The sequence below is a fragment of the Trichogramma pretiosum genome, unplaced genomic scaffold, assembly GCF_000599845.2.
Source record: "Trichogramma pretiosum strain Unisexual culture from Peru unplaced genomic scaffold, Tpre_2.0 scaffold69, whole genome shotgun sequence".
NCBI classification, from domain to species: Eukaryota; Metazoa; Arthropoda; class Insecta; order Hymenoptera; family Trichogrammatidae; genus Trichogramma; species Trichogramma pretiosum.
This window is the reverse complement of record NW_019641608.1, coordinates 210527-231482: the sequence shown is the minus strand read 5'-3', so window position 1 is coordinate 231482 and position 20956 is coordinate 210527. Positions and strand designations below refer to the sequence as shown.

Below are 20956 nucleotides of genomic sequence, written 5' to 3'. Positions count from 1 at the left end.
ACTTTTGAAATTGAATTATTAAATGTAAAGTAATCAGTAAAGAGTTACTGATAAAACTTATTTAGATTACTTACACATTTTAAAAAAGTATTAAATAATTTCAAATTGCAATTATTAATCTACTAAATTGAAGTTTTACTGTTGCTACAATAAATCGACTTTCGATAAATTTATCTTTGTAAAAATCTTATTTTTCTTTTGGTTCTACAGAAAAATATAGATTTCATATGATGGTATATGCTTAAGTAATACACTGAGAAAAAAAATTCATTGATTCAATGAAACATTTAATTGAATACAATCTATGAAATAATTCATTCATCCAACAAAATATTTAATTGTTTTCATGAAGCTTTGGTAAAAACAATTAAATATTTTGTTGGATGAAATAAAAAAAGATTATTTCAATGAAATTATTTCATAGATTGTATTCAATTAAACGTTTCATTGAATCAATGAATTTTTTTTCTCAGTGTACTATATAAATAACCAAGGTCAAATCACATCAAATACTTGGCCTTGAGGTACAAATTTTTTGAATGTAAAGGCCCCAAGTACTTGATGTGAATTTCATGTTTTTAAAGTCATATTAATATACTAAAAGATTAATTCTACTTCTCCGAGATTCAGTTATCTTTACTTTTTCAAAATGTGAAACTGTGTACATAAAAAAATAATACAGCAAAACGATTTACTGCAAATTGGAAAAATGTGATTGAAGAATCGTGATGACATCGCAATAGCGTTAGTTTAGGTGAGGGGACTGATTTTGATAGGAAACTTTTTATAAATGTAAAATAAAGAACAAAAAAATCTTGAAGTACATTTAAAATAAAATTCGATTAACTAGTAAACATAAATGCAATTTATAAATATATTTAGGAAAAGGTAAATCTATATAATAAATTAATGTATTATTATTAAAATATTTTTTATTTACGCCTTACAGAGATCTTTCGCTGTCTCAAGCAAGACGCGTTGAAAGTAAAAACGAGACTGAAATTTACTTTGCTTTTAATCGTGTTAAAATTATATTTTTGTGCATTTATATTTCGATTGATGTTATCATATTTTCATGGTTGAAATGTTATTTTTACAAAGTGATATGCATAAAACGTGCGGACACCATATATCTTTTATTATAAATAATAATCAGCTTATATTATTCTTAAAACCTATTTAATTATAAATTACATAGAAGTGTATTTTTGTACCCTTTGAGTAAAATGTAATTATCTCGTAGAAGTTGAGTCGTCATAAAAAAAGTGTCAATTAAAATACATGATGATCCATTGTGTAAAAAATATATTGTATTTGCCGAGCTTAAGGGCACGCCGTGTTAATAACTCTAATTTTATTATCAGTATTTTATTTGTTTACAGTTTGAATTTAAATTGAAAAAGATAATTTTTTGAATTTTTAATAAAAAATTGTACTTAAAAATATTAGCGAATGTGTCCTACATTACGAAGAAAACTTAGTGCTCTTAGTCCATAAAAAGTTTAATTGCAATTCATAAATACAATGTTATGACTAACATTTTTCCATTTATTAAATTTTGTAATTTTTAGTATTCATTCGATGAATTTTCAAAAATTCAGCAATAAAATTTTTTTGAAAAAATAATGAGGAGAAGATTGCCCACATAAAGTTATCATTAAAATTTAGTGTATTCATTAAGCACTGATACATTTTGCAATATTTCGAAAAACTGGCTGTCATTTTCTTATGATCTTTGCGTTTAGATGTATGTAAAAGTATAAAAATTTTTATTAAATTCTAAAATTGGGTTCTATAAAGCTTTATAAATTATGAGAAAATAAATGTTATATTTATATACATATTCATATACATATTTATATACCTATATATATATTTTTTGCCATATAAAAAATTTGCATTTATAATAATACAAGATTTAAAAAAATATTTCTAACTGTAGTATTAATTTAAATCAGAAATAATAAAAAACTTGTTTTCCTAAAATAATTTATTCAGCTTGCAATCAAATTATTGAAATAACGATTAAATAAAAGAACTTCATTCTTCAAAGATTTGTTTATTTTATGAACTTTGTAAAAAAATGTTCACATGAAAACAAGCTAACCAGATGCAGTATTCATTGTGGTAAGCAATTAATTTAGTTTTAACAATAATTTAAATCACCTTGGTAAATGAAATGAACTAAATGAACTAAAATGTAAAATGCAAAACAGTAAACCACTTTGAGTGCCTAGAACCCTATCATTAATAATTTTAAGATAATTGTGATTGAAAAAATGTTGATAAGAGTAAAGGAGTCTATAAGCCTGTTGAAAAGCGACTGTTCTGTGTTTATATTTTTATAATAATTATGTAATATGATCTTTAGTAAATACATTTTTCTTGCTATTTCCGCACTTTTAAATTTATTTTAATAAATGATTTATAAATTAATGATGGTATTGCATGGAATTTTTGTTCAAGTAAGCATGTGACAATTATCATGTGTAACAATACTATGTAAAATTGTATTATAAATTCAAAAACATCAAAAATAGATTGTTGGAAAGTATATTAAGTTCTATTAATGTTGGAAATACTTTAAAACTTTTGAAAATTAGTTTGGATCAGAATATTTTACACAAGTCAAATTGGTTGCAAACCAAGATGAACTATTTTAAATGAAATTAACTGCGATGTAATTTAAAATGTAAACCAATTTATTTAGTGGGTCAACACTCGCAACTATGTTTCTTATTGTTGCTGGTGAAATAATATTGATAGCATTTGTACACACAAAATAATACAGAAGGCAATTATGCTTGTAATTCAGTTTGTTTTTGTAATAAAAATTAATATTTTAAGAAGTGACATAATTTAAGTTACACATGCAAAACGCAGTAAAAATGTACTTTTATACATACACTACTAGCTTTTATTGGAAAATAAAATAATTTTTATTAAATATTATTTATTTCTTTATGATAATTTCTTTTACCATTTCATTTCAGTTTTTTTCATCAGTAGATGGAATTACATTTTAGACACTGAGCAAATATGAGAATTATTATTGAAAAAAGAATTTCATTTTCTTCCAAAATGTATGTTTCTAAAAAATAATAAAAACATTAAAGTGCCAAAAATTTTCATCATTTTTATTGATTTATTTTTATTTTTATAATAAGTACCGAAAAAGCGTTTTTGTGCACGTAGTGTGTGCAAAAAAGACACGAATGCAATAGGAAAAAGCATGACACCGGCAGCTGACTGCCAATTCGTCGCGCAATTATTGTCAAAACGGCTTGCAACAGAGATAGCGAGAGTCGTTTGACAAAGTTTAATGCATCTCGAACAGACAATGAATACAGGAAAAAGGATTCGCAGCGAAGAATCGTTTGCATTTGGTGTCGTGACAAAATGCTGTGACAATTTTAATATTGGGAAAAGGAAAAGGAATTTGATTTCTTTTCGAGAAAATTCATGATAGCTCTGTTATATGAAAATGAATAACGGCGCAATAGAAGTGATTAAATTACCTTAAAAAGTTGAGTATCGGTGACTGGAATTGGTCAAATAAGGTCGATCCCCTCGCAAGAATAATTTTAAAAATAATTTACCATGCAGTTCAATGTGAAAAAAAACCGAATTCACAATAGAAGCGTAGCAACTTTTTACTTACTGTTAATATTATCGATCATAATATGAAATCGATACAACATAGAAACGCGGAATTGAGCCACAGTGCATTGTATCCATATACTTTTCATCGACTCTCTTTTCACAAAACATACCACACCTATAAACAGTATCTACCACCTAACCAGTAGCAAAGACACTGCCTGTGCATCGCCGGGCTATTTAACAAGATCGTCGCGCGGAGATGTCAGCACTGTCCGCAACAAAACGGCTCGCCCCGGCCGAAACATTTATATAGTGGCAACGAAAACAGAAATAACATAGGAAAATCGACTTTTTATGCTAGCGATGTGTGGTCTCGATAAACTAAGTGCCATGTATCGTCGTGTGTCGTCAGTTCAGACAGGTCTAGTTGACTAAGTGCAATAATGCCGAGGTGTTTAATGAAGTACGTGAGATCGAGACACGCCGATCGCGACGATGGTAAGTAGAAATGATGGTTAATTTTAATTTTTTTATTGTTTATGATATTAAGATTATAAACAAGTTTTTTCATACGGAATCTATCGCTTGCTCCAAACTTTTCGTCTCGTTTAGTGTGTTAATACAATCATTGTACGATTACTTGCTAAAGTGTCATATTTCCGTTCGTTACAAATACAAATCATAATACGAAAACGCGACCATTTGATGCCGAATGTAATTTCAATATATTGATGAACTATTTTTTGCCTGCAGAGCGGAAGCATAAACTAACGTGGAGTACAACTTACAGTAGAAAAACTGATTCCAAAGGAGCTGATCCGTTTATGAAGAATGGAAAATTTGATTTTGACAGTGTATCCACTGAAGTATCTTTTGTAACTGGTTTTCATTTGCAAGAAAAATACAGCTCATTTGAACATGTTCCTGCTGATACAAGAAAGTCCACAGAAAACAGTACTATTGTTCATTTGTCAGTCGCTCAGTTGAGTAGAACAGAAATGGCGACAGCATTAGGCCTTCAATCTTCTCAAGTTGTCGAAATTGAAGTGGCTACTGCAGATAACAAAAAGCAAAAGCCCATTGAAATTGTCTTACAGGAGCAAGTGATACAGGAGAAAGTGACATTTTATAACCAAATGCAAAAATCAGAAATAGCAATATGTAAACAAATGCAAAGTAAAGAAACTTTGCAGTGCAATCAGAAACCAGAAGCGAATATTACTGAATTTGAGTCTAAAGAAAATGAAAGCCCTAATAACTTAATTGTCAATAAAGGAGAATCTCCAACCAGTCAAAGGATGTCCAATAGAAGAAGTAAATCATTACACTTTTGTCGATACTGTCATAAATCCTTTGATCGACCATGGGTATTGAAAGGTCACTTGAGACTTCACACTGGTGAAAGACCATTCAGATGTCCTTTTTGTAACAAGTCCTTTGCGGATAGGTAATAAAAATTTTGAATAATTCTTTTGCGTGTAATTGAAAATTTAAAAATTTTCGTTTAGATCCAACTTACGAGCTCATCAAAGAACAAGGAATCATCACGAGTGGCAGTGGAGATGCGAGCTGTGCTTCAAGGCGTTTTCGCAACGTCGATATCTAGATCGGCATTGTCCCGAAGCTTGTCGCAAATATAGATTATCTCAAAGAAAAGAATAGAATTACTTTATTATTGAAAATATCTAATGCAAAGCCAAAGATATTAGAATCATGTGTTAATTCAGAGTTTTATCATGTTTAAATTATAAATTGTGTATATTATATTATTATTGAAAAAATTCAGAATTTTATTGAAATTGAAAAGGTTAACAGGTTACCTAGAGGCTTAATTCTGTATGTTTGATTCAATGAGACATGTTGTTGGACATCTATTATATACTTCCAAAAAATGAATTGTTAAAAAATTTGGTATCAAATTGGAATTTGATTTAATTGATATGAAAAAAAAATTGCATTATCGTCCTTATTTTAAATCAACTGTTGAGCTTAATTGTACTTAAGCATATGATTTTTTAATGATACATTGAAATGTATTAATATTTTTATTATACTATTATCTAATTTGGAGTGTTATTATTGCTTCGATATGGTTGTGAGAATTGATTTTCGTTGATTTCTATCGAGCTTTCATTGACGATTTTTCTTCGATCCCCATATCAATAAAAATTGTTTTTAATTAAGGTCATGGCACCGTTGAGAGTACAAATTTTAGCAAAATTTTACAATAAAAACAATTACACTCCAATGAATGTTTGTTGCATTCAATTCTTTCTTCCTCTTTCGCAATTACTGACTGATTCAAGCTCCGAGTCGTGCTCGCTGCGTGGCTCAGCCGCGCTTCTTTATAAGCACGGATCGTTTCTTATAACGACGATAGCCAAACGTCGCGACGTTGTCATTACGAATCAAGTTTTTTTGCTTATTCGATTCTTCGACACGCGTTCGTTATCGGAAAATCGTCGAAATCAATCGTCGCGGTGAATTGGTATTTTTTGCGAAAAAATTAATCTCAGCAAGGAAAGAACAAACTGCATGGATACGATTATTTAGAGTCCATCTATGGTTTCGCGCTTTCAAAGTTTAACAACAATCGTAGCATACCATGTGGAAACTATGTCGAGTTCGCGCGAGGTGATAACACGTAAAATTCGATTCAATATCGTTATGACGAACAGGCCGATATAGGTATATCGCATGTGTACACACAGGATCACGGCTTAGCTGGCCTCTAGCCGTGTGTGTCGAGCTGTTTAGCCGTACACATAATAGCTCGAAAAGATCATATACACTCTTGAGTCGAGTCTCTTGGCCCAGCCATACTCGTTAATAAGCGCGCACAAAGTTCAGTCGAGTTTGGAGCATTCGAAAATTCGATACGCGTGAAATAGGCAGTGGCTTCGCAGCATCCGATCGCGTCGTAGCGCCTTCGATAATTACATTTTTCTCGCGCTCTCGAAATCCATAATATACACATTCGTTCGCGGCTGGAACTCGAACGAATCCGAATAACGCGAGAGAATTAGGATACGATAATTTATCGGTTTGCCGCGGCGGAATCTTGCAAATTAGTATCCAATACAGTGCTAAAGAAGCGGCCGCAGGGGAAACCGGTCTTGAAAAAAGTCTCAGCTGTTGTTTCGCACGCAGGTAATCTCTATGTGGACTCTATTTTGTATCATAAATATAGAGAGTAAAAATGTGCGCGCTCGTGTGTGCGATTGCGAATCGTTTGTTAAACTTGAACGGAGCTGTGCTACACGTACGATCACATATAGCTCCGAGTACTCTCACTCGTAGCGGGATGTTGTCGTACGTACATACAAGCGAGTCCATTAACCCGATACATATGCAACGAGTATATTATTTAAATGTGGCCGGAGTGTGTGTGTGTGTGAGCCCCGGGGTCCCATCAGCATCATCATCATCATCATCATCATCATCGACGACGTCGTCGACGGCACGATGGTCTCTCGTGGAGAATTAGTCGTTCTCTCTCGTTCGTATCGTACGCAGCGCAAAAGTAGCAGTGCATGCCTGTATATATGCGACCGGCCGGAAACTCAATAGTGCGCGCACTTGTACTCGTGTGTGTGTGTCTCATCGAGAGAAAGAGAGATACGAGTGTCTCTCGGCTAATATAATATATACTTACACTTGTACACTACTACTACTACTACTCGACGGTCAAATTTAATCTCTCGATGAAGCTTTCGTCGTCTTCGTCGCACCTTGTGTCGTATACCGCGTCGATGTGAACGTGTGCCGCGCGTCACGACTAGTATAGTGTCCGTCGTGTCTAGCTTGTGCCGCGCTTAGTCGTTTTTTTGTTCGACTTTTTTTTGCGTGTACGTCTGCGTGCGACAACAACAACGACGACGATGTTAACTAACGAGCCGTCCAAGTTGAAGAATCACTTTTAATGCGCTGTCGTATTTTTTTTTGTTCTGCCGAAGACCGAAGATCAGCAGCGAGAGAAGATCGCGATCCCACTTGTCGATTTACATGACGAAAGATAATACACTCGCAGAAGGATGGAGAGGCTGCGCAGCTCGTCCTTTTCGCTGCTCGTTCTCGTAGTGGGCCTCGTCGTCGTCGTCAGCTGCGATTCCGCTGCAGCAGCCGCGGTCGAAGGTAAGCCGATCGTGAAATAATTATTACGCGCGATTCATTACTTTCGCTTTCGTTCGTTGATCGTACCGATCAAAGTCGGAGCTACCACCCGTGTTACTATTGTCATCTTTATCTGTGCAGTTTTCTATAGCGAGACAAAAAAAAATAAACAAACAAAAGTTAAAATTGAGATCGGATATTGGATGAGAACGAGCGAAATGCACTCGTATGTACTTCGGTTCGAAGTTTTCAGCTCCGGTGTGTCTCAGTCGTTTATTTTCATCTGGCCATTAACATTCCCTATTGAAGATCGTTCGAGCTGTGTTGCTGTATATAAATCACATTAATAGCAATGTAATAGCTACCGCGCAATCATCCGTAATAAGCCTCGCTCGGCGGTGCAGCAGCAGCATCGCTCGAGCATCGCACCGACTATTGCCTGCTGTACTCGTATATCATCGATAGCGCACAAACGTCTGTGTAACGAAAAAAAAGAAAGAAAAGAAAAGGTAAACAAATGTGCGCATGTCACTTGGAAGTCAAAGTATACCGTAATTTTGTTGGTGATTTTGTCGTATCGAATTGGGCGGCGACAATTCCGAGGAGCACCTCCGTTTCGAGAAGAAGCTGGAGGTATTTTGCCTATTTTTTTCTCTTTACATCGCACGCGCCGAACGATAAAGCTTTACAGTCTCCTCCAGAAAAAAGCTCGATGACGATATCGGGCCTCGATTTGACCAAAACGCTCGATTAATCAAGAGGCCAAGTCGGACCGATGCATATAGTTGAAAAATTACGATTCGCGAGCAGTGTACACTACCCGGCGAATAAGTAACGCGCGTCCCGATCCGTCTTAATGGTTTATTGCGTCGTTCAAATCCACCGACGTGTGCGCGTCTCGTTGTCATTTAAATTGAATTATTCGATATAGCAAATAAATACTATAATAAGTTTAATCGTTATCACGAGCGCATCCGTCGTTCATCGATCGAGCTCTCTCTTGGCAATCGCAAAAAATTGTGTCCACACCCGCGCAATCGTCGAATATATCGTGTTCCAGAGAGCAACAACTGCACGCTACCGGCTTACTTTCTCTGCGCCAACGGCAGATGCATCTCTCACTCGTTCAAGTGCGACAGCGAGGACGACTGCGGCGACAATTCGGACGAGCGCGACTGCGGAAAGCCATTACCGGTACGTATCGTTGCTAGCCAACAAAAAAAAAATAGTCCGTAAACAATAAATTTTGCGCACACGCACAGATCTTTGCCGACGCCTGCAAAGAGAACGAGTTCCAGTGCGCCGATCGCTTCCACTGCATACCCAAAGACAATTACTGCGATAACAAGAAAGACTGCTTGGACGGCAGCGACGAGGTCGAAAACTGCCGCGCGAACGTAAGTCGATCTATTGTACGAGCCCTGGCACCTCGTTGATACAATTACGAATTTGGCGCAGAAAACATGCAAAGCCCCGTACGATCACGAGTGCAAGGACGTGGCGGGCCACTGCATAATGAAGGAGTGGCTGTGCGACGGCCTGAACGACTGCGCCGACGCCTCGGACGAGGAGAACTGCGACGGCTACGGGGCACCGATCACGGCGGCCTCGTGCACGAGCTCGGCCCAGCGACACCTGTGCAGCAACGGGCGCTGCATCAACCTCGAGCTCGTCTGCAACGGCCAGGACGACTGCGGCGACGGCAGCGACGAGCATCGCGACAACTGCGCCAAGGCCCGGCTCGAGTGCGCCAAGATGCAGCCCCCCTGCCAGTTCAATTGCTCGGCCACGCCGCAGGGCGTCGCGAGGTGCGTCTGCCCGAGCGGCTTCAAGCCCATCGCGGCGACGGGTAAATGTCAGGGTGAGTGAAAATCGAATGAGATCGGTATGTGCGCGAACCGATTTTTGCGATCGCGGCGAACGAAGAAGAAGACGACGACGACGACGACGACAGCGAAGGGAGGAATAACAACGAGCGTCGCGCGAAAGATATCGCTGCTGCTGCAGCTCGAGTCGGAGTTTGGCCAACGAATAGCGCAGTTGCACTCGCGGCTCTTGATAAGAATGACGCTGTTTCTTTCGTCGCTGCTACTGCTGCTGCTGCTGTTGCTTATGCTGCTGCGGTCGGCCGATACTTGACTCGCGAGCTAATACATCTCTTTCTTTCTCTCTCTCTGCGCGCACACATATAGAGTGATACTTTTCTCTCTCGAGTCTCGAGTCAGTGCGCGCACCCTCGGAAGTGCTACACAAAAGACAATCGGCTCGGGGCCGCTTTATACATTATACGATATAAATCATTAGTTGTGTAATACGCAGCCAGCCGGACTATGGCCCGCGAAATCTACGCGCTCGTTTTGTTGTTCCACTGCCTGCTGTGGTGGTCGTCGTCGTCGTCGTCTTTGTTGCTGCCGCTACGACGAGGAGGAGTCGTTGGTGGCGTAGAGGCTGCCGACTCCTCTTCCTCCTCCTCCTCCTCGTCCGAGCTCGTTCGGCCCGATCAAGGTACGTCGATATTTTTTTCATAATTTTTCTCCTTTGCTTTTCCATGCGTTACATGCAGATATCAACGAGTGCGAAACTTACGGCGTGTGCGAGCAGATATGTCGCAACGGCAACGGCACGTATCAGTGCGACTGCGAGTACGGCTACGTTCTCCAAGACGATCGCAGGAGCTGCAAGGCCGAGTGTAAATATCATCGTCGTCGTCGTACATCGACGCAGAAATTTTCCGTGTCTCGAGCTTATATAAAAAATCAACTTGCACAGGGCATTTATATATTATTATATTCGTCGAAAATATGAGACTACTGCGTCGCGCGCGCGTCGTACGTACAACAATCATTATCACTCTGGCGCGGATAATATTTTCCCAATATATACATAACGCAGCATAAGACCCCGCAACGTGAATTTAAGCGCATTTATCTTTCTGCCAATGTTCCATCTGCCCCGGTACAGCATATACATGATGTTTATGTAAAAGCACGCGCCGCTCGATGCACAGCAAATGCACAATTATCTCTATCGCGTCCGTATATATATACCATGCATAGCATATACAACGTAAGTAATTCGTATATTTGTTTCGCGTGGTCTCTCTGCAGTCTGCGAGCTGCTTCAAAGTCTATTCGCGTAGCGCATGACCGAATTTATCGCGATACCGCATGTAGGATAATCAATCGATGCCGTTGAGGGGGAGAATCGGCTACTAATTGCTAGGATAAAAATGCCGAGCAAATTCTCACATGCGTGTGTGTGTGTGTGTTGTATTATGTACGATAGCCGGCGAAGCGCTGATGATTTTCGCCTCGAAGACGTCGATAAGGGGCTACTATCTCGAGTCCAAGGTGTACTTTCAAATAGCCAACAATCTGCAGCACGTGGTGGGGGTTTCGCTGGACTCGAACTACGTCTACTGGTCGGACATACAGCTCGGGGACGAGGCCATCTTTCGCAGCCTCGAGGACGGCACGAAGCGCGAGGTGATCGTCACGGCGGGCCTCGGCTGCCCGGAGGACATCGCCGTCGACTGGGTCACCGGCAACATCTACTTCACCGACAGCATGTACAAGCACATCGGGGTCTGCAGCAAGGGCGGCGCCTTCTGCACGGTCATCGTCAAGGAGAACACGGAGAAGCCGCGCGGCATCGCTCTGCTGCCCTCCGAGGGGTAATTAATCAATTATGATCTCGAATAGGAGCTGGGATAATATTAAGAAATTCGTCCATGTATAATAGCAAAGTGTTCTGGAGCGACTGGGGCGAGAAGCCGCACATATCGCTGGCCTACATGGACGGGAGCAATCGCACGGCCTTCATAAGCGACAAGATCGGCTGGCCCAACGGCCTCACCATCGACTATCCGAACAAGCGGCTCTACTGGGTCGACGCCAAGCTCAAAGTCATCGAGTCCATACAGCTGGACGGCAAAGACCGCAGGGTAATTGCGAATTACAAAGTCCGACTGTACTTTGACTAATTTATTAATCGCATGAATATGTGTAAAGACGGTACTGCACGACGTGGCCAAGCATCCGTACTCGATCGCCATCTTCGAGAACCGACTGTACTGGAGCGACTGGAACACCAACAGCATCCACTCGTGCGACAAGTTCAGCGGCAAGGACTACAAGACCCTGTTCCAGAAGAACGAGACGGTCTACGGCATCCACATCTACCACTCGACCTTGAAAGTCAAGGTAATTACATTGTATAAAAATTAAACGACTGCATTTGCAATGAGCCTCGATCGATGGGATTTTAGTACGCGAATCCGTGCGTGACCAAGCCGTGCGCTCAGCTGTGCCTGCTGTCGGCCAACAAGAGCTTCTCGTGCGCCTGCACCCTCGACAAGGAGCTCAACGAGGATCGCCGAACTTGCAGAGGTAACGTAGCTGTATAACGACATACGCACTTTGTTGAGCCAAACAGAGAGAACGAGAAATGACGTCTGTGTTTGTCTTTTGCATACGCATTGCAATATCTTATCCGGCGCAACAACGCACAACAACACCAGACTCGGTTAAGCGGAAACACATTGCGATCGCGGCCGGCAACACAATCATGGACTATTATCACGAGCTGCTCGGGAGGCCGAGAATGAGCTCCAGCATCACGTCGGATCATATCACCGCGCTGACCTACGACTCGCTCGCTGGTAAACTATACTTATATATATATATATATGTAGAAAAATTCGTAAACAAATCTCGATGTATCGTAATTAACGTAAAAGATACGATAATCGCCGCCGACGAGATGAGCTACAAGTCGATCTTTCGCTTCAATCCGCGCACCGGCCTCGTCAATCACATAATACCGATCGTCAACGAGGTCGTGGAGAGCATCGGCTTCGATCACCTCGGCAACAATCTCTACAAGAGCAACACCGTCCACAAGAAGGTCGAGGTCTACAGCCTGACGACCGGCGAGAAGACCGAGTTCTCCTACACGGAGAATCCGTACGCGCTGCTGCTGATCCCGGAGGAGGGCACGATGTTCGTCGTGTTCCGGGCCAGCGACGAGTTCCACATCGATCGGCTGCAGATGAACGGCCTGGGCTCGCGCACCCACGTGGTCGAGAGCGGCTTGTACGGGCCGACCGTCGCGCTGGCCTACGACGCGGACTCGAGGCGACTCTACTGGGCCGACGAGGGCACCGGTCGCATCGAGAGCTGCGACCTGCAGGGCCAGCAGAGGCTGCTGTTTCGCACGGGCCTCCAGGCGCCCGTCTCGCTGGCCGTCCTCGACGCCGAGATATTCTGGACGTCGCACAGATCGAGTCGGCTCAACTGGGCCGACAAGAGGCACATCGTCTCGGGCAGCAAGGGCCTCAATTTGCGTGAGTTGAAATGATTTTCCGTCGCGTTCGACTCGAGTTTATTCGATCGTTTGTTCTCGCAGAGGTGCCGCACACCCATCCGCTGCTGCTGCAGACGATCGACGGCCCGCGTACCGGAGTCGAGCATCCGTGTCGCGTCAACAACGGCGACTGCACGCACATCTGCCTCGTCACCAACGCCACCAAACACGTAACACATCTCCTCGGACTTGCTTCTCGTTCGTTTTAGTTATATATTTATGATATATTTCATTATGCAGATCTGCGCCTGTCCAAGCGGCTACCTCATCAATACCGATCTAAAGTCTTGCCGACTGAAGGCGAGCTGCGGCGACGACGAGATCAGGTGCTCGGCCAGCGACAAGTGCATCAAGAAGAGCCTCGGCTGCGACGGCAAGAACGACTGCCCGGACGGCGAGGACGAGCGGGACTGCAAGATCGCCGCCACGACCGCTTCGTCCAGCCCTAATTGTCGAGTCAGCGAGGATCAGTTCGCTTGCTCGGACGGCAGCAGATGCCTCGACCTGGCCCAGCGATGCAACGGCTACTTCGACTGTCCGGACCACTCGGACGAGCAGAGCTGCCCCAGCAGCAGCAGCGGCAGCAACTGCACCAGCGACGAGTTTCGCTGCAGAAACGGCCATTGGTGCGTCCCCAAAGCTTCGCTGTGCAACGGCGAGAACGACTGCGACGACTTCTCGGACGAGGAGAACTGCCACGCGGATCACGCCTGCAAGGAGCACTTCTTTCGCTGCCGCAACGGCCTCTGCATACCCAAGAACTGGGAGTGCGACGGCCAGGTCGACTGCTCGGACGGCTCGGACGAGTACGCCTCGTGCAAGCCCAGCGAGTGCGCCGCGAGCATGTTCAGCTGCCGCAACGGGCGCTGCATCGATCTGCTGCTGCGCTGCAACGGCGTCGACGACTGCGACGACAACTCGGACGAGCTCGACTGCCCGAATCAGGACAGGTACGACGCTCTGATCTGCGGCTCGGGCGAGTACAGGTGTCGCAACAGCTCGCTCTGCGTCGGCGAGCGCCTGAAGTGCGACGGCCAGTCGGACTGCCCCGCGGGCGACGACGAGGAGGACTGCGGCAGGTGCCTCGCCGCCAGCCAGTTCAGCTGCGCCAACGGCAAGTGCGTGCCCCTCGACTGGCTCTGCGACAAGAGCGACGACTGCGGCGACAACTCGGACGAGGAGCACTGCGCCGAGCGCTCCAAGGGCTTCTCCTGGCTCACGCCGGTCGCCGGAGTAACTGCGACCTCATCGTCCAGTCGGGGCAACTGCTCCGAGGGCGAGTACGCCTGCCGGACGACGGGCCACTGCCTGGCCCTGTTCAAGCTGTGCGACGGCGAGCGCCACTGCCTCGACGGCAGCGACGAGGGCGGCCAGTGCGCCACCGCCTGCCAGGACAGGTCGAGCTGCGAGAACGTCTGCCACAAGACGCCCCTGGGCCCGGTCTGCTCGTGCCGCGAGGGCTACAGCCTCGGGCCCGACGGCCACAGCTGCCACGACGTGGACGAGTGCGCCCAGGGCGTCTGTCCGCAGTTGTGCCAGAACAGGCCCGGCTCGTACGCCTGCTCCTGCTTCGAGGGCTACGCCCTGAGGCTCAATCGGGTCTCGTGCAAGGCCACGGGGCCGCCCGTCAAGATGATCACCGCGACCAAGGACGACATCAGGCTCATGTCCCTGGCCTCGCAGCACCAGTCCCTCACGATCCTCCATCACGAGCCGGGCGTCGAGATATCCGGCCTGGACTGGAACGCGCGCGACAACAGCCTCTACTGGAGCAACGAGCTGGCCGGCATGATCAACAAGATGAGCGTCGACACGAAGAAGCGCAGCACCGCCCTGAGCCAGGTGGGCCGGCCTCAGGTGTTGGCGGTCGACTGGATCACCGACAACGTCTACTACTTCGACAACGGCCAGAGGCCGGCGATCAAGGCCTGCAGCGTCGAGGAGGACAAGTGCGCCCGCATCGCCGCGATCGAGGCCGCCAACAACAAGGTGACGGCCCTCGCGGTCGAGCCGCTCAAGGAGTACCTGTTCTGGGCCCAGGTCTCCTGGAAGATCTACGAGACGCCCAGTGGCCAGATCAGGCGGAGCGACCTGGCGGGCGGCAACGAGCTGGTCCTCGTGCACGACAACGTCGCGGTGGTCAGCGGCCTCGCCCTCGACCATCATCGCTCGATCCTCTACTGGGCCGACAACTCGCAGACCAACATCGACTCGGTCAAGCTGGACGGCAGCGACAGGCGAGTCGTGCTGCCGGCCCTCCTCATCAAGCCCATCGGCCTGCAGCTGTTCGAGGACGCCCTCTACTGGAAGGGCGAGTCCACGCCGACCCTGAGGAAGCGCGAGCTCTACGGCGACAAGAGCTACAGCGTCATCTCCGTGGGGGGCAACAACATCAACGGCCTCTTCGTGATCGCGCAGATCTCGCGCCAGCCGAGCGGCGAGAACAGGTGTCGGCATCGGGGCTGCCAGCATCTGTGCGTGCACCGCGACCGGGAGGCCCTCTGCCTCTGCTCCGACGGCCGACCGGCCGAGCTCGACAACGCCACGGGATGCGCCGTGGAGGTCCCGTCGTCGTCCACTGGCAATAACGACGACGAGTCTATCGTGCACCAGCTGCCCCGTAGCCGAGCGCGCGATCGCCAGAGCGAGATCGAGGCCGCCCAGGAGCAGCCCATTCTGAGCCACCACGTTCCGAGCAAGAGTAACGACAACGACAACAGGAGCATCGCCACTTACGCCGGCCTCGGCGTCACCTTCGTCGCCTTCCTCGTGCTCGGGGCCCTTTTCTTCTATCTCAGGAAGCAGAAGCCCGGATTCTTCAAGGGCCGAGATCTCAGGTATAAAATATACTAGCGAGCGATCTTTGACAGTTCTTATTCGTCCTTTACTAATTGTCTTTTTTTCTTTTCTCCTGCAGCATACGTTTCCAAAATCCTTCCTTCGCTCGCAGAAACAACAACAGCCATCATCATCTGGGCACCAGCGGTTCCTTGCTCGTGCCCGGCGAGCACGAGTACTCCAATCCCATAACGGAGATGACCAATGCAAAGGTACGACGACGAGAAGACTTATGACTTTTTATACACGACTTATCGGTTGCTCTTTCGGTTGAATTTACAGACCAATCAGCAGGCATTGGGCTCGAAAGGTATATTGGAGGTAGCGGGCGAGGCGTCCGATGCGGAAACGGATGAAAACTTTAGCACAAATTACAACTCTCGACTGATTCGTTGATCTGCGCGCCTCGAGCGAAGCGGAAATGATAACATCGATCCTCCCCTTTTGTGTGTGATGGTGATGTGAAAAAATTGTTTTTTTTTTTTTAATTATACCCTGCATCGCATTTTTAAGTAATATATACAATATAACGTATACTCTACGCGCGAAGAAATTTGTTTGTGTCGCGGGCCTGAAAAAAAAATCGACGATGCAGTTTTTATTTTTATTTTTTTTTCAATGTCACGTGTCTCACGAGTTGCCATGTTTTTAAGATACAATTTTAATTGTACCGAACGTTCTTTTTTATTAATGATTGTTTAAGATATTTTATTTTATACGTTTGTAAAACACACTTATTTATGTAACTGTTGTTAGGTTCTTTTATTTAATGTTTTTATTTAAGGCCTATGCATTTTGAATAGCATTTTAAATATGTATACTAAATTTTACTCCATTATTGTAATGAATTTTAATGGGATGCGCGGAGAAGGCATCGAATTACGTTTATTTGCTTTATTACGTAACGAATTGTTGCGAATCGTTATTTTTATGAATAGTGAATTGTCGAAAGAGAAATATTCTTATATAAATGTATATCCTTTTACATTTATTGAATTGAATGTTAAATCTTAGGTGTAAGAAAATCTCCAGTGAAAAGTCGTATCATAATTTTTCGTCATTATAAACGCACAAGTGTTTCTGCGTCAAAGCAATTGTATATTTTTATTTAATAAAATGTTAATTTAATCTTTTGAATAACCTTTTTTAATTTGATTTAGCATTTACTGCCCTTTCCAAATCCGGGCTCAGATTTGAGATCCATAGTTCGAAAGTTATGATCGTTTAAACATAAAAAAACGAAAAAATCTGTGCAAAACATGGAAAATTTATACATTTTTTTATGTTTAAACGAACATAACTTTTGAACTAGTATTGGACCTTAAATCTGAGCCCGAATTTAGAAAAGGCATTAAATTTGACGAGCCATGTTCACATTTCGAATTGATAAAATATTAGGATAAGTGTGTAAAATTCGGAATGTTTGAAAATCGGAATATTGAAAACGGAACATGAAAAATTCGGAAATGTGAACATGGCTGCAAATTTTAAAATTTCACTAGATTTACTCATATAGACAAACGGGTTTATAATAAAAATTTTTATTACGATTAGAAATCTATCAATAAGTTCTTTATTTGTTGAAAAAATGGAGGAAAACTGTACAAGCTTTCAAATATAGGTATTATGAAAGGAATCAGTGAAACGATAAGTAAAAGTAATGTAAGCCTGTGAATAGTATAATACATCTGGTCCAGCTAATTTTATACAATTCTATGCCATAGGTCCATATCTCCAATTGTCCTGAACGGAATATTTTACAATTGCACTTGCGGCAGACACAATAGATTGTGTTAATCTTGGAAGTCTTGATGATTAGGTGCTTAGACGAATTACACATAAAGCATATTAATTTGGTCTCTTCATCCGTTTTGTCGCGTACCATGGGTGGCTTCTTATCGTTCAATGGCCTCGAAGAGTAGGTATAACACTGCCGAATTGTTCTTGCTTCCGCAGGTGGCTTGAAATCGACCCACGATGACGCCTTGTGTGACGTGCTAAACATGCTTCTTTCGATGGAGAGCGATGGGTTTGTCCGATTTGGTATACACTCTTCACGTTTTTTTGCAATTGTCGCAGAGGCATTTGAAAACCTACACTCAATAATCGCCTCACTTTAAACATTTTGGTTACGCTTAAAATTATCCAAAGCGAGAAGTATAACGAACTTGCTTTGATCGTGAATGAGAACTCTTACAAACGTAACTTTTTCCTAATGTAAACTTGATAAACTCAATGTTAGAAGCTGCCAGCGTTATGACTTGTGAAAAGCGCGCCGTAACATAGCCATCGATAGTAGCGTCGACTTTCACGCAGAGACACCGTGTAATTTCTTTATCGACCAACTTGCTGCTGTCAATTTATAACTTATGCGGCAATTCAATTTGATGTCAGGACGTGTAAAAGCATGTTCCTACTCATTTTTTGCTTAGGTTTTGTGCAAAACCAAGTTCCCTGATCAGTAGCGAGATTCTTATCGCGTGACTCGAGGTCAATTACACTGTAACATCATTAAATTACTATCGTATGAATCGAATATTTTTATGCCCTACTGACTGATGATTGTTGTTTGTTTCGATTCATGCATTTATGAAATATTTTAATGAAATGAATTGTTTGATCATTTAAACCCCGTATTAATATAACTTGTAAGGTTAGTTAAATTCAATGTAAATAACAATTATTGAATGTAGTATTTTTGTCAATGTTGACTTCTGTTGTATAAATGTATGTTTTAAATTTTTTAACTGACTGCATAAGTCTAACATAAAGACAAATTCGCCTTTTTTTGAAAATGGTGTAAGTAAAAAAAAAAAATATTTAATTGAATAATAACAATAAAAATTTAACTTTCAAATTCAAATTGACTCGTTAGTCTTCAAGTAAAAACAATAAAATTATCTTTCAAGTGTAATGAAACAATTTCCAGACCGTGAGAGCTGCATAACAATCATTCGTCAAAAATTAAGAGTTGACAAAATGATTCAAATTTGCCGCTCGCATTTACGCGAGCCTGCGAGTTGTAACTTGTATGTACAAGTTAAAACCGTGCACCACTGGCAAGTGCCGCTGCCGCTACTGTCCACGTGCTTACAGTCTTACTGATTATTCCAGTTTTTCATCATATGAGCACGAAAATAACGTTTCAAATTTTGTTTTGCTTTAAAAATTAAATAGATATTTGCAAACATGGACGATAATAATAAAGTAAAATTTTTAATTGTGGATACGAGTGCATTCATTAAAAATGCTCAACTCCAGGTAAACTATACTACATACAAATTCGTTATAATTGTTATGATATCAGTAATAGCTGATCTATAGGTTAAAAATATACCCATGCGCCTGTTATGACAAATAATTATATTCATTATTTTTAATAAATTTTTAGGATATTGGTGAAACAATTATTACGGAACCGAGTGTGATTGATGAAATCAAAAGTAAGAGACAATTGAAGAGATTGGTTGTTCTTCCTTATGATCTAGAAGTTAACGAACCTTTTCCAGAAGATGTACACTTTGGTAATTTTGAATCTATTCTTTTTTAATCTTTTGCAGTAATTTAAGTATTTATTCATATTTTTCTATTTTAAAATTTTCAGTCACTGAATTTTCCAAAAAAACTGGTGACTATGCAAGTTTGTCTGCTACTGACATTAGAGTTATGGCATTGACGTATCGTTATGAGAGAGAACGTGTTGGAGTTGATCATCTCAAAACAGAACCAGAAAGGAAAAAACAAATTATAGACAGTAGCATTCGCAATCATAACAATGCTCCTAAAAATGTAATTCCATCATCAAAAAGTGATTCTGATGATACCAAAACATCAAACAGTGCAATTGAAGAAAATAATGAGTCTCCTGCAAATGCCATAATTGAGTCTTCTGAGAATGGTTCTGAAAACATTGAAGAACCAAATAGTACACTTGAAGAAAAAAATGAGTCTAGTGATGAAACCCCTAAGACAGTAATAAGTGATGATTCTGATTCTAATGAAAGTTCAGGATCAGAATCAGAATATGATGAGGAGGCAAGCGACAGTGAGGACACAGATGACGACAGTGGCTGGATTACTCCATGTAATTGATTAAACTTATTTTAATTTTTATAGTTACTATCACTCTTTTCAGAAAATATATTAACTATAAAATCATTTTTTTTTTTAGCCAACATAAAGGAAGTAACAAAACAAATGAATTGCACAGCTGTCAAAGAGAAAGCTGCTACTGTTGCTTGTTTAACTATGGATTTTGCAATGCAAAATGTTTTAATGCAAATAGGATTGAACGTTGCTTCTTTGGATGGAAAAGTTATCAAGCACATGAGAACGTTTATCATGAGATGTCACGCTTGTTTCAAAACAACACCTAATGTCACAAAAGTTTTCTGTCCTCATTGTGGGAATAAGACCTTGAAAAAAGTAGCTGTTTCAATCGATGATGAAGGCAAACAAAAAATTCACATTAATTTTAGAAAAAAATTGAGTACCAAAGGCAAAAGGGTAAAAATATATTTTCAATGAACATCTCAAAGTTTTAAAAATGTTTGATGGTCAATTAATAATTAATCTAACGTGTTTTCAGTTTTCACTTCCAACAATGCAAGGGGGTAAACATGCATGTAATCCAATTTTATGCGAAGATCAGCCTGTGCCTGATCAAAGGCCTACCAAGCTTGGAAGAAAAATAAACGATCCCTTAAATGAAGATTATATAGCTGGGTACTCACCTTTTGTCCTGCATGATGTAAATTCTAGAGCTGCAATGCTTGGTATCAGAGGGAATACTGGTCTTAAACATTGGCAAAGGAGAAATCCTAACCAGCCTATGAAGAATAGAAAAAAATAGATGAAAAAGAATTATTTTACTTCTTTATCAATATTTGTTAAATCATAGAAATAGTTCATTAGTTATGTAAATACTTATAATAAGTATTTTGGTATAAATAAAATTGTTTTATTTAAAATTTTTGAATCAGTTAATTGGTAAACTCTTTTATTATCATAGTTATAATATTTGTAGATTGCATAACAA

General features: G+C 41.8%; 3 protein-coding genes across 4 annotated transcripts; all 3 read left to right on the top strand.

Annotated features, from left to right (window-relative positions):
• The first annotated feature begins 3872 nt into the window (after window positions 1–3872).
• LOC106648501 (PR domain zinc finger protein 16-like) lies at window positions 3873–5472 on the top strand. Its single transcript, XM_014365428.2, has 3 exons — window positions 3873–4101; window positions 4357–5050; window positions 5112–5472. Exons 1-3 carry the CDS (start codon window positions 4047–4049, stop codon window positions 5263–5265), a joined length of 903 nt encoding a protein of 300 aa, XP_014220914.1. The 5' UTR covers window positions 3873–4046; the 3' UTR covers window positions 5266–5472.
• Window positions 5473–6375: 903 nt separating this feature from the next.
• On the top strand, window positions 6376–16443 carry LOC106648657 (vitellogenin receptor-like). 2 transcript variants are annotated; one of them, XM_014365721.2, is made up of 16 exons: window positions 6376–6753; window positions 7560–7737; window positions 8777–8910; window positions 8979–9113; window positions 9175–9577; window positions 10280–10405; window positions 11002–11389; window positions 11458–11659; window positions 11727–11918; window positions 11984–12104; window positions 12236–12376; window positions 12455–13060; window positions 13123–13250; window positions 13321–15917; window positions 15998–16130; window positions 16201–16443. In XM_014365721.2, the coding sequence occupies exons 2-16, from the start codon at window positions 7638–7640 to the stop codon at window positions 16312–16314; spliced, it is 5520 nt and encodes a 1839-aa protein (XP_014221207.1). In that variant the 5' UTR covers window positions 6376–6753; window positions 7560–7637; the 3' UTR covers window positions 16315–16443. The 2 variants fall into 2 exon arrangements, with proteins under 2 accessions (XP_014221207.1, XP_014221208.1); XM_014365722.2 differs by lacking the exons at window positions 6376–6753; window positions 7560–7737; window positions 8777–8910; ... (1 more) ...; window positions 9175–9577; window positions 10280–10405 and adding an exon at window positions 9865–10221.
• A 2545-nt stretch (window positions 16444–18988) lies between these two features.
• LOC106648556 (RNA-binding protein NOB1) lies at window positions 18989–20888 on the top strand. Its single transcript, XM_014365512.2, has 5 exons — window positions 18989–19179; window positions 19310–19442; window positions 19523–20002; window positions 20090–20424; window positions 20507–20888. Exons 1-5 carry the CDS (start codon window positions 19108–19110, stop codon window positions 20768–20770), a joined length of 1284 nt encoding a protein of 427 aa, XP_014220998.1. The 5' UTR covers window positions 18989–19107; the 3' UTR covers window positions 20771–20888.
• Window positions 20889–20956: the final 68 nt, after the last annotated feature.